Source organism: Pristiophorus japonicus, chromosome 7, assembly GCF_044704955.1.
Source record: "Pristiophorus japonicus isolate sPriJap1 chromosome 7, sPriJap1.hap1, whole genome shotgun sequence".
NCBI lineage: Eukaryota > Metazoa > Chordata > Chondrichthyes > Pristiophoridae > Pristiophorus > Pristiophorus japonicus.
Genome location: NC_091983.1, coordinates 196,755,181 through 196,767,769, shown reverse-complemented (window position 1 = coordinate 196,767,769; position 12,589 = coordinate 196,755,181). Strand labels below are relative to the sequence as shown.

The 12,589-nt window shown below is 40.0% G+C and overlaps 1 protein-coding gene across 3 annotated transcripts in view; it reads left to right on the top strand.

Annotated features, from left to right (window-relative positions):
- slc22a16 (solute carrier family 22 member 16) overlaps positions 1 to 12,181 on the top strand; it is a 115,824-nt gene extending 103,643 nt beyond the window's left edge. For all 3 annotated transcript variants that reach the window (XM_070885680.1, XM_070885681.1, XM_070885679.1), the window contains 3 exons: positions 1,619 to 1,728; positions 4,520 to 4,619; positions 5,231 to 12,181. In XM_070885680.1, coding sequence (XP_070741781.1) covers positions 1,619 to 1,728; positions 4,520 to 4,619; positions 5,231 to 5,494 — 474 coding nt within the window. In that variant the 3' untranslated portion in view covers positions 5,495 to 12,181. The remainder of the gene's footprint in view (positions 1 to 1,618; positions 1,729 to 4,519; positions 4,620 to 5,230) is intronic.
- Positions 12,182 to 12,589: the final 408 nt, after the last annotated feature.

Below are 12,589 nucleotides of genomic sequence, written 5' to 3'. Positions count from 1 at the left end.
AATGTTGCACTTTTTTGAGGAGGCTTTGAGGGTGTCCTTGCAGCATTTCCTCTGCTGAGATTAGTCTGATGGGGTGGTAACTGACCAGATTGGATTTGCCCTGCTTTTTGTGGACAGGACATACCTGGGCAGTTTTCCATATTGTCAGATAGATGCCAGTGTCGTAGCTGTACTGGATCAGCTTGGCTAGAGGAGCAGCTAGATCTGAAGTACAAATCTATAAGCACCACAGCCGGGATGTTGTTGGGGCCCATAGCCTTTGCTATATCCAGTGCGCTCAGTCACTTCTTGATATTATGTGTAGTGAATCGAATTGGCTGAAGACTGGCTTCTGTGATGGTAGGGGACCTCAGGAGGAGACCTCATCCACTCAGGCCTCCTGGCTGAAGATCATTGCAAACGCTTCAGCCCTGTCTTTTGCACTTACGTGCTACTATCATTGAGGATGGGGATATTCATGCAGCCTCCTCCTCCTGTTAATAGTTTAATGGTCCATCATTATTCACGATTGGATGTGGCAGGACTTTGATCTGTTGATTGTGGGATTGCTTAGCCCTGTCTAGAAGGGCCGAATGGCCTACTCCTGCACCTATTTTCTATGTTTCTAAAGCATACTGCTTCCACTTTTTAGCATACATGTAGTCCTGTGTTGCAGCTTCCCCAGGTTGACAAGTCATTTATAGGTATGCCTGGTGCTGCTCGTGGCATGCTCTTCTACACTCCTCATTGAACCAGGGTTGGTCCCCTGGCTTGATGGTAATGGTCGAGCGAGGGATTATGCCGGACCATGAGATTACAGATTGTCATGGAATACAATTCTGCTGCTGCTGATGGCCCACAGTGCCTCATGGAAGCCCTGTTTTGAGCTGCTAGATCTGTTCTGAATCTATCCCATTTAGCACAGTGGTCGTACCACACAACACAAGGACAGTGCGTTTTCACTGATACTAATGCTGTCATGGACAGATAGATTGGTGAGGACAAGGTCAATGGTGTTGGAGGAGTTTGGGACATTGGCTGAAAGGTATGATTCTGTGAGTATGACTGTGTCAGGCTGTTGCTTGACTAGTCTGTGGGACAGCTCTCATATTTTTGTCCTAAGTCCCCAGATGTTGGTGAGGAAGACTTTGCAGGGTCTACTGGGCTGGATGTGCCGTTGTAGTGTCCGGTGCCGAGGTTCATCCAGTTTTATTCTTATTGTAGCGCTTTTTTTACAATTGAGTGGCTTACTAGGCCATTTCAGAGGGCAGTTAAGAGTCGACCACATTACTGTGGGTCTGGAATCACATATAGGCCAGACCAGGTAAGGACGGCAGATTTCCTTCCCTAAAGGACATTAGTGAACCAGATCGGTTTTTACGGTTTTATGGTCAACATTATTGATGCCTGTACTAGCTTTTTATTCAATTAATAGAATTTAAATTCCACAGCTGCCATGGTGGGATTTGAACTCGCGTCTCTGGATCATTAGTCCAGGCCTCTAGATTACTAGTTCCCTAACTTAACCACTATGCTACCGTTCCCATTATGATTAAGATGAGGAAGTTGTCAGTCAAAATTAATTTCAGGTAATGTTTTAGGGAAAGTGACACTGAGTTAATCTTTTCTATTTATACAGGACATTGAGGCTCTGTCTATCACTGTCAGCATGATTGGAAAGTTTTCCATAGCTGTGGCATTTGGACTGATTTACCTGTACACTGCTGAGCTGTACCCTACTATAATACGGTATGTGACACAAAATATAGGACTCAAATGCTTTGAGTTGGGTTACCCTATAAGAATTAAGCTACGCTATTTACCATGCCATGAGTTTCTATGGAATATACTTGATTTGTTAGTCTGTTGAAATAAAATGTTGAATGGAGAATAATTTCCGCAAAAGCTCCTGAAAAGCTAATTGGCAGCAGAAAAAGAACAAAGAACACTGCAGCTGGCTTGAAGATAGTTCACTGATTTTCTTACTAAGCTCCTTTTAAACCTCCTTATGTGTACAGCTTAGTGTCCAGTGACCCTGGACGGTCAATATGTATGGGCAGGAACAGCACTGTGCATACTGCACGCTGGAACTTTAGGAAGTTCAATATCACCCAGACTTGCTTTTAATTCCATGAAGCACAAAGTTCCCCGAGGAGCTAGAATTATTAATTTATGAGGCTACTAGTCACAAGAATCTGCTATCTGAGTGACTCAATCTCAATGAGTGAGAGGTTCCTGTCAAGATTTTTCATGCTTGGAAATGGGCAAAAGCAAGGCGGAATGGACCTACATCAAATTTCCCACTAAGTTACATCCCACAAATTGGCAAAATGGAAATTAAAATTAGCCCCTATTTAAACTTTCTTGGCACATATGTGAACATTTGTTATGATCTCCCGGATTCAGCGTAATAGTGATACCCAAATAGCAGATTCTGGTGGCCAGTAGCCTCATAAATGAATGCTTCAAGTTTCCAGCTTTGTGCTGCCTGGTCTTACCATTAGCAATTTTGAAGGTGTCAACCTAGGCTCAGTGGTAGCATTTGCCACTGTCAGAAGGTTATGAGTTATAGTCCCACTTGAGCACACAATCTAGACTGACATTTCAGTGCAGTACTGAGGGAATGCTGCATTATGAAAGGTGCCGCCTTTTGATGAGACCTTAAACCGAGGCCCCATCTCCCCTCCTATGGCATTATTCGAAGAAGCGCAGAGGTGTTCTCACCAGTGTCCTGATCAATGTTTATCCCTCAACCAACATCACTAAAACAGATTATCTAGTCATTATTTTGTTGCTGTTAGTGGGGCCTTTTTGTGAGTATATTGGCTGCCTCGTTTCCCTACATTACAACAGTGACTACACTTCAAAAAGTATAATATTGGGTGTAAAGTGCTTTGAAATGCCTGAGACAATGAAAGGCACTATATAAATACAAGTTCCTTTTTACCAAATATTTTGCAGAACTTGATACCTCTTGCTATCATATTCTTCACAGCAAGAGATATCAAGTCCCTTCTCCCATTGTTGTATCATAGCACAGCATCCTGATGTTCCAACATACTGCACCACTACATCACCCGAACAAGGATTGTGCAAGAATGGGGACTATTAGTTAACAGGGAAGGGCTAAGTGTGTAAATGGGTTGAACAGAAGACTGGTTGTGTTTCTGGAAAGTGAAAAAAATCAAAGAATTATATTTAGATAGATAAATAGATTTGACCTGTTCCAAAAAAAAGGAATGGACTTGTTTTAATTCAACTTTTTTTTTTCTTTTTCCCAAATATTCTTATTATGCAATATCTTCTATAGACAATTAGAGCTATGTTTTGCTCTCCCAATAATTTTAACAAAAAAAAGTAGACATGAGTAATAAAATTTAGAGCCCACTTTATATTCAGATCTTTTTTGTTGCTAAGTTAGCAAACGGGGTAAAGTATATCCCTCAACAATGAAGTAATGCTAGTCTTCAGACTTCCACGCTGCAGTGATCTTTGTGGCTAGAATCCTCTTATCAGGACAACAGCAAAATAATGCAGATGCTGGAAATCTGAAATAAAACTGAAAATGCTGGAAATATTCATCAGGTCAGGCAGCATCTGTGGAGAGAGAAACAGAGTTAAGGTTACATGTCGATGAGGAGTAAATTATGAATCATTTACTATCATTTTTTTGCTGAAACTTAGTATACACAGGTACCCAGTTGAGGGGCATGGTTATGGAAATGCAGTTACAGACTATGATAACAGATGTGGGGCTGGATATTAGGCTTTTTTGTTTTCAAACGGAGGCGGGGCGGGAAAGTTACCGGCCGGGAATAGTTTGCGCTCTGGTAAGGAAGTTTCGGCATCTGGGCCCTGCCAGGGTCAGGGAGGCGTTGTACACTTTTTGTGGTGCAAGGATGGGAAACTCGCAAACTAAAGTGCTGGGCCATCTGCACTCCGAGAGAGGTTTGAGGGGAGAGGGGAAGAGACCCTTTTTAAAAAAAAAAACCCACAAAACCATTCCCAAAACATTGCCCACGTCACCACAACACAAATCGCTAAAAAAAATTAAAAGAACAAACACTCGCACTTACCTTCGGAGTACTTTACCTTACTCACCGCCGCCGGCATGGCTGGACCACACTGATTCCTAGGCGGTCATTGTGGTCATACGGATCGGGCAAAAGTCCAAAGTACTACCGGTGTTGCAAGGAGAGACATTGCACAGCTCTTTCTGGAGGTGCTGCTCAGCGCCGCCACAAAAACGGACCAGAGGATCGCGCCGGGGTGCAAGAGATCTGAACAGCGCCCTTCCGGCATGAAACCCGGAGCGCAAAGGACGGGAAATTTCTGCAGGGTTCTCCCAATTTCCTGCCGTAACTTGGATGGGAGATGGGCGGATCCCCTAGAGAACTGGCTTAAACATCTATTTCTCCAAGGGTTCTACTGATCTCCCACCAGCAAACCCCTGTGGAAATTCCAGATGTCACTGTTTAACCTCTGTTTAATTATTCTGGATAAGAGCTTCTAAGGAATGGTGAAAAATGTTTTCTTTCAGTTCTCTAGCTGTCGGTAGCGGAAGTATGATGGCCCGTGTTGGAAGCACAGTGGCGCCTTTTTGTGTTCTCCTTTCATCAGTGTGGATCTTTCTACCACAGGTAATAAGATTCTTATTTAAGAGTCACATTTTTATGCCAACTTTTCCCATTACACATTCCTGTTGCACATTTATATTAGAAACTGACCTTGCAAAATTGCAAATCACGTTGGGATCATATCAACATAATCTGTGGAATATAACCGGTCAGTATTGAATAACTTTAGATTGATATTTTGGGAGGTTTTATTTTGCTTGATTGTCCTCAGAGGTGAGGGAGGATTCTGCATTTCTCCTTTTGAGCAATTAAGTTGGAGAGTCCATGACAGTGCAAATTGCCGATGTTTAATTGGAAAGAATCGGTTTAGTAGGCTGAATGGACTTTTATTGTTCCAAAATTTGTTCCTGATGCTGTGGGATATTAATTACACTACAGTGTGCTGCTAGTCTAGCTTGTTATATTTGTGTTGCTTCTACATTTTTTTATGTTAGCGGGCATTCTTAATGTTTTACTATTGCTTCATATTCCTTTTGTAATGATAAACAAACACAATGAGGCCAATAAATATAAGTGTGATGGTACTGGATTTCATTTTAAGATTTCAAATATGCAATAAATTTAACAGTAATCATTTGATAAATACTAATATCTTCTCCAACCTTTTGTGGCAGCTGATTGTTGGAGTTATGTCCTTTCTGACTGGCTTGTTGACCCTGATGCTCCCGGAAACCCTCGGGAGACCTCTGACCCAGACCTTTGAGGATGCTGCAGAATTGCAAAGAAAATATAAACAAGACAAAGCCAAAGTAGCCTCGTCACGTGGAGGACGTAGCAGTGCTGCTACGGCGCGTATTGAGAAACAAGATTATATTATCGATGGTATAGAGAAGTCAAAGGAAGAACAGAATCTGATTGAACATTTAACAAAGTTGTAAAGTGCATTTATTCATCACAAAGCCTTGAAACGGGCAGGTGTTACAGTGCTGGTACTGATTAGATACTAATATCTTAAATCTGTGAACTAACAAAAGTATAGAAGCAGTTTGGCACCTATACAAACAAAATATATAAAGTAGATCCCAATATGATTTTTAGTAGTTTGTCCCTAATCTAGTTAATAATAGTGGTCAAGAATTAGTCTTGTTAGACAGCAAGAGAACAACTTCATGTGAATTATTGTGCATGCTGATTTACATATATTGGAATTTAACTGCAAAATGAATATTGACTGATAACAGTCTAACTCCTAGCCTACAGTAGGCTGCATTTTATATTCTTAGCAACTGTCTCTTCTGGTAAAAATCTACTCTTCAATTTTGACCCACTAGGGCTGCTAAGAAAATACTGACAGGTAATTATTTAAGGTCTTCTATAACATTAATCAGAACTGGATGATGAGAAATGTGTTTTTTGGGGAGGAAGCTAAGACTAATTTTGTTGCATTTGTTGCACAAATCATGTATCAGACAAGCTGCTATCAGCATATTGACCAACAAAAAAAACTACAATTTAGAGTTAGTTCAATTAATATTGCCATATCGACTACAACCAATCCACTGTAGAGAACCTAATAGTTGGACTTGATCCTCACCCATTATCTACATCTTTAACAACAAATATTAATCACTATAAACATAGACATAAGAAACACGGTCTTTGTATTTTTATTGTTGTTAGTGTCATATTTTTGCCAGGACTGACCCATTTGCATCAAAATTTAAATGTATATATTTGAGGGCAAGACTCCCTCTGATGTTTTCCTCATTTTCTAGTCACCCTGGATCATATACCAACTTTGGGCAAAAGTTCTCCACTAACCAGCATTAGAACATATGGCCTACACATGATTAACCTTCTGTTGCCCTTCCTTCCTGGTGAGGAAATGCCTGGTCTTTGCTTGACAGTTAACCCATAACACCATGCATCACAGATAGATAGATTTTTAACCAATAAGGGAATTAAGGGTTACGGGGAGCGGGCGGATAAGTGGAGCTGAGTCCACGGCCAGATCAGCCATGATCTTATTGAATGGCGGAGCAGGCTCGAGGGGCTAGATGGCCTACTCCTGTTCCTAATTCTTATGTTCTTATGTAGAACGAGAACTGAGTGCATCAGCCAGAATTGAACCTACACCCCATCACTCAGTCATGACACGGACGTAAAATTATTTTTAGTTGAACACAACCAAATTTGTGCCAGCAATAAAAATAGCAAACCGTGCAGCAATATCTGTCATAAGCTGGGTTCAATAACTTTTTGAGGTTTATCCTCCAATCAAAACACTTTTTCAAACAAAATCTTTTTCATTTTTTTTTTAATCTGCCCCAAAGTTAGCCATGTCCTTTCTCCTGCATCCACACTGCCCTCTGTAATCAGGAAGGCAGGAGATTACAGACTGTAGCTACCTCTAAGGGTACTACAATGTCAACTGTTAGTAGACTTGCAAAGATCAACTGTGTTTTTACAATGTATGAAAGAATTTAACCTTAATTTGTTAATTAGTGTTCTGCCCCAGGAAATCCTTCCAGTTAAGAGGCACACAAAGAAACTAGCAGAAAGCTCGTTGAACTCAAACTTTGATTTGTGGAACCCATAACAATGTGTTAAACTTATTGGCAATTAATTTAAATAGTGAAAATAATATTCATGCGCTACATATAGTAAAATAATGGGCACTGATATATTGCTCGAGACCCATGCCAGTGCTGCTGGGTTGCCCAAGCACAGATGTCGTTCAGATGGTTAAAAAAACAAATGTAAAACTGCAGAAACTTGTTAGGAGCAGCTGCTGGAAATACCCATTTTTTGGTAGGTTTTCCAGGCCACCAGTCTTGGAGAGTCCTGGTCGATTTACACTTGGTTTTTGGCCAGGAGTGCAAGGAACATGCTTGCGGAACCGAATGGCACAACCATAATGCAAGAGCTCCTAAAGTGTCCCTGATTTTGGTCATTTTCCCTTAATGTTCAAGTTGAAAGATGGTGAGCAAGCTTCCAGCTAACTGAGAATCTAATTTGGAACTTTGTCCACAGTCCCTACTTTTGAGTACTTAAACACTTATTTGAACCCATGGCTGTATTGTTTAACAGCCTATGAAGAAGTCAATGCCCTTGTTATACCTTGGGGGAAGGAGGGCTGGCAGGGGTGATCTGAATTAAACAATACCACCTCGCTGGTGTTATTGGTACTCCTATATTATCCAGTTGTTCGCAGGCGGGCATACAGGTGTCACTTCAGCAGTTACCTGTTTTTCCATTGCCATGCCAAATGATGGAGGAAATCAGAGTGTCGTGTTTGTGAGACCTGTTTCAGCTGGTCACATATTTAAAGAGATTGGACTTGTGCGATATGTAGATAGAGCATTACTGATACACTGGTTTCTGGGATAGTGTTGAGCGGTTATACTGGAACTGACACAACATGCAATGGCAGGTGGAGGCGGCAGCTGAGACAGGGCAATACAGTTACTTCTATTGGGATTTACGTGCTGAGTTTACAGTTCTAAGGGATGAAAACCCTAATAATATCATTAATTGGATCGATAACATTTTACTATTAGTAGGCGATAGCACATACTAGTACTAAAAATGGAATAACAATATATCTCTAGATTTGGTCACATCGTGCAGCTCATTTAACCAGTAGCAAACAAATGCAGATTTGGATACTGTTCTACTTCACTGTTGTCCCAGTGCAAAACATAGCATTGATGCAAATAGTGCTTAAAAATCACATTAAATTTATACACTGTAGACTTTTACCACTACGCAACACCTCTAGCAATATTGTACACCTTTAGGGCATGTACATAGACAGTAAAGTGTAGGTGATTGCTGATAGGTGATAATGTCTTTAAAGTGTCCATGTTGTACAACGAATGAAGCCCTTCCCAATCGGAAAACAGATGTGCACTCAATCTATCATTGAAAATAGCTCTTCAAAAAATCTATTTGGTTAGCACATGCCTCATTGTGTTTGTAATACCCATGGGAAAACTGATCTTTGTGACACTTCTCAGCCAACACTGAGTTGTTGTACCCTATTCTTACTCCAAATATCAACATCAAAAAGAGCATGTACCAAAAAAATCAACCAAAAATAAATATCTAAACAGCCATAATTTCTACCAAATACAAAGTGCTTTAAAGGAATTTGGAAAACATATCACATAATTAAAAGGAGATCTATTTATTTATATTTTAAATATAAATTTAATGTATCCTTCTTCCATGTGAGGACATTGTTTTTAAAGACTATTATTTTCTGTTAATAAATTTGGTAATCATTTCTAGAATCTAACCAGATCCCTCCACATCCAGTAGAGTGACAGATGCAATGGAGAATGTAGAATCCCTTCATCTGTCGTATCATTTGCTACCTGTACTTGGGCGATAAGGAGAGTTTACAGTGGGGTAGGAATGCATAGCTGGAATCTGCGAAGTCCATCCCACTGGATAATGGTGGCTGTGACGGGATAGCAGTCGTGCTCTGCATCTGATTCCATTTGGCAGATTTATGTCAACTTCAGCAATGATTTTAACACACTCAAAAGGCCCGGTTAATACCAACACTCTGGCCGCTGCCATGTTTACAGGGGCCTACTGCTGGGCAACCAAAGCGACCACTTGTTTCATGTGATGGGCCCTTTTGATATGCAAATCAGGGTCCTATGGTGTGCATACTGGTTGGAACGAATGCCAAGCACTCTGACCAATTTGTCTGGCGGTACAACTGAAGAGGCCCCAAAAAGCTATGTTTTAAATTATTTTTGTGTAGTCAGAAGGAGCATGATTGCTCCTCCAGGCCCCACAAAAATAATATGGGCCACTGCTGTACTGGGCTCCCCCAACCACCGCAATCATGCTCCTCCCTCCAGGACTTACCTTGCCTGAATCTGTTGAATTGCATCGCAATCCCCATTTGATACCTGTGGCTCGGCAAGCACCAAATCAAGCTGGGGCCTCAATGGCTCCAGCCTCTTTGATGCTAGAACAGGGGGCTGGCTGGCACACTCCAACAGTCGACCGCCCAAAAATCAAAATCTACCCCACTGACTTTTACCCTTATAGCACAGATTTTATTTTATTCTTAAAAGTTAATCTAAACATTATGGTAAAAATAAAGCATAGCATGTCCTGGACAATCTAATCTGCTTCAGGAAGCTCGCGGAAGCTAGTCACCTTTGCCAAAGTTTCTCGTGCATTAAGTACATTCAGATTCATGTGTGCAAGGTGAGAGGGCATGAGGATCTTGGGCAATACTTGATTTACTGCTAGTGTCCTGATGGAAATTTAATGGTGCTTTGATTTGAGAACAAATCTGGACATTGCTAAAATGTTAAGTAGGTATATAGTATGTCTATTTAACAGACCTTTTTTGGTGGTGGGGGTAGAGGAAACAGGAAAGCCTCTGCGATCCACTTATAGAAAAGTAATTAGTAGAGTTGGAATTTTTCTGATAAAGTGGTTAAACTCACCTTTTTTAAAAAGAAAACTACAGCACTAAGCAAATTAAAAAGCCATTTTTCTATAGTTAGTTATTTTTTAAATAATACTTGAGAGCGTATTAAAAAGGCCAGGGTAGAAAAAACATTTTGTTTCCAATAATTGGTCTGTAGAATACACCACTTTGAAAGATACACTGTTCACAGTTTTAAGTATTTCTAACTTTTAGAATGCTGGATGGCATTTCTAAACGGGTACATTGGGGATTGTTTTATTCGAATTGCTGCTGTGTGAGACAAGTGTTGTGGAAAAGGCATGCAAAATTTCCCATTTCAGTATTTCTGTGCTGTCCTCAACATGACACAGCCATTCATGTCATTAGTATTATAATGTGTGGAAACTTATGCAAATTAAAGTTGAACAAAAGACTCTTGGGAAAAGTTTGTCAATTTCTAAGACACTAACAAATCGGGTGAAGACACCCGAGAAAAATTCTTTGTTCAAAGTATTCTCTGAATAAACTTCAATATTAAACTCATTTTCACTTTGATGCTCCACCGATCCTCTAAGGATTTATTGATACGGTTAGCAAATGAATGTTAACCTTGTCACCAGCCTAGACACAAACTTCAATCAGAACAAAAGGTACTCTGGGCAGTGTAAACTTACAATATGTGAACAACATTCAAATGTATAAGTATTAGCATAGAACAGCTTCTGTATTGGTGACACTGGCCGTAACTTTTTAGGCCACTGAAAAGAATCAGTGAGGTTGCAAACAGCATCTCACTATATTTATGTAATTGAACTAAAATTAGGTTTGATGTGTTCATAACATGAACCGAATCAAAAACTTTGCAGGTCAAATTATAAATAGACCTATGCTATAGATATTTAGACAAGTTATTTGTGGTTGTTTGAAATTAAACTGTTTTTGTGATTATAAAATCTGTATCCAAGTCATTGTATTAAAATGTGTATTGTTTATACTGTACCTGAAAAATGTACTGGACCACAAAACCTAAAATCTTATTGCTGTGAATGTAACTTAAGTTTCTTCTGTATATACTAGCTCTACTAACTCTTGCCGATTGCAATTCATTGATTTGTGCTTTGCTGAATAGTTTTGTTTCAGTTATGCACTGTGGGATAAATGTGGGCTTTAATTAAGCCAGAAAACTAAACATATTTTGCCTTGGTACCATTTAGTTTCACTGATGTGAGAATTGACTGATACTCCTGAAAGTTGCCATATTGTTTGCTGTTAATTGTCCGTCCAAGCAATCTTCAGGAAATGATACAAAAACAAACCATTGCTGTAATATCTTAGATATGGTGGCGAAATATTTTTCTGACTGCTTTGAGTAAGCTCCTTCACCTTTAAGCTATAAAGGGAACTCTATCTAATTTTTAAAATGGTAAATTCTAAAAAAGCACAATTTTGTGGAATGTTCTGTGGATGCAGAGCACAGGTTAGCCATTGGGATGCCATTCTTACCCTTCCAGAATGCATAGCAGGTAGGAGAAGCTTAGATGGTGAAGAAATCAAACATTTATCCAGAGTGGTTCAGAACATAATGTGTCAGACGATTCCCTGTTTCAATGTTTTTCATCTCTTCCCTTTATTTTTAGGTTTATACAGACCACATGCCATTCCTTGTCAAAGGTGGTCAAACAGGAAGGCAACCCACTCACTGGTCTCTTACTGCTGCTGTCAAGCACAAAGAGCAGGCTGGGACAATTTGCCATCTAATATTTTTTCCTTGCCTCCTGGGCTGATGTGCCTGACCTCCATTCTGATTGAGATTGGAAACTTAGCACATTCTAGCATGCCACAGCCATGGTGCGTTAGTGCAGTACTGTGCCAATAAACAATATTATTTTTTAAGTACCTAATTTAAATTTATCCTTTTTAACAGCAGAGTAGAGTTCTCCTTTAAGAATAAAAGTGCATTATTTTTTCAGTTTGAAAGTCTATTCACTTAGGTTCTCACTTTCCAAGTTTATAACAGACTAGTTCAATATAAGCCCTTAAGCCCCACTTACAGTGCTACAAGTATTGAGTTTGGGAACCGGCATTATGGACTAGGATGGTCATTTTGGAATTCTGTGACATTTTCTTTAGCTTTTCCATTACTATATATGATATGAATTTCTTTAATAAATTTTATTGAAATTGATTAGTTAAATGTATGGGCTTTTATTGGGAGGGAAATTGCAGTCGGAGGCTTCCTTCATACGAACACCTCCGACCCTAAAAAAATCTATGAAAGTAGCTGGTGGTCCCTGAGGAACATAGGATCCCGGTCGGAGGCCTAGATTCGCTGCGCAGCGCGCGGGAAGATGTCTTTCAGGTACGTGCACTTTTATTCTTAATGGAGAACTCTGCTGTTAAAAAGGATAAATTTAAATGAGGTACTTAAAAAATAATATTGTCACGTGGGCCTGGACCACCAATCACTACGCAGTATTCTCACTGATTAAAAATGGGAACTCCGTTTGTACGAGTTCCCATTACTTGAAGAACATAAGAAATAGGAGCAGGAGTAGGCCACCTGGCCCCTCAAGCCAGCTCTGCCATTTAATAA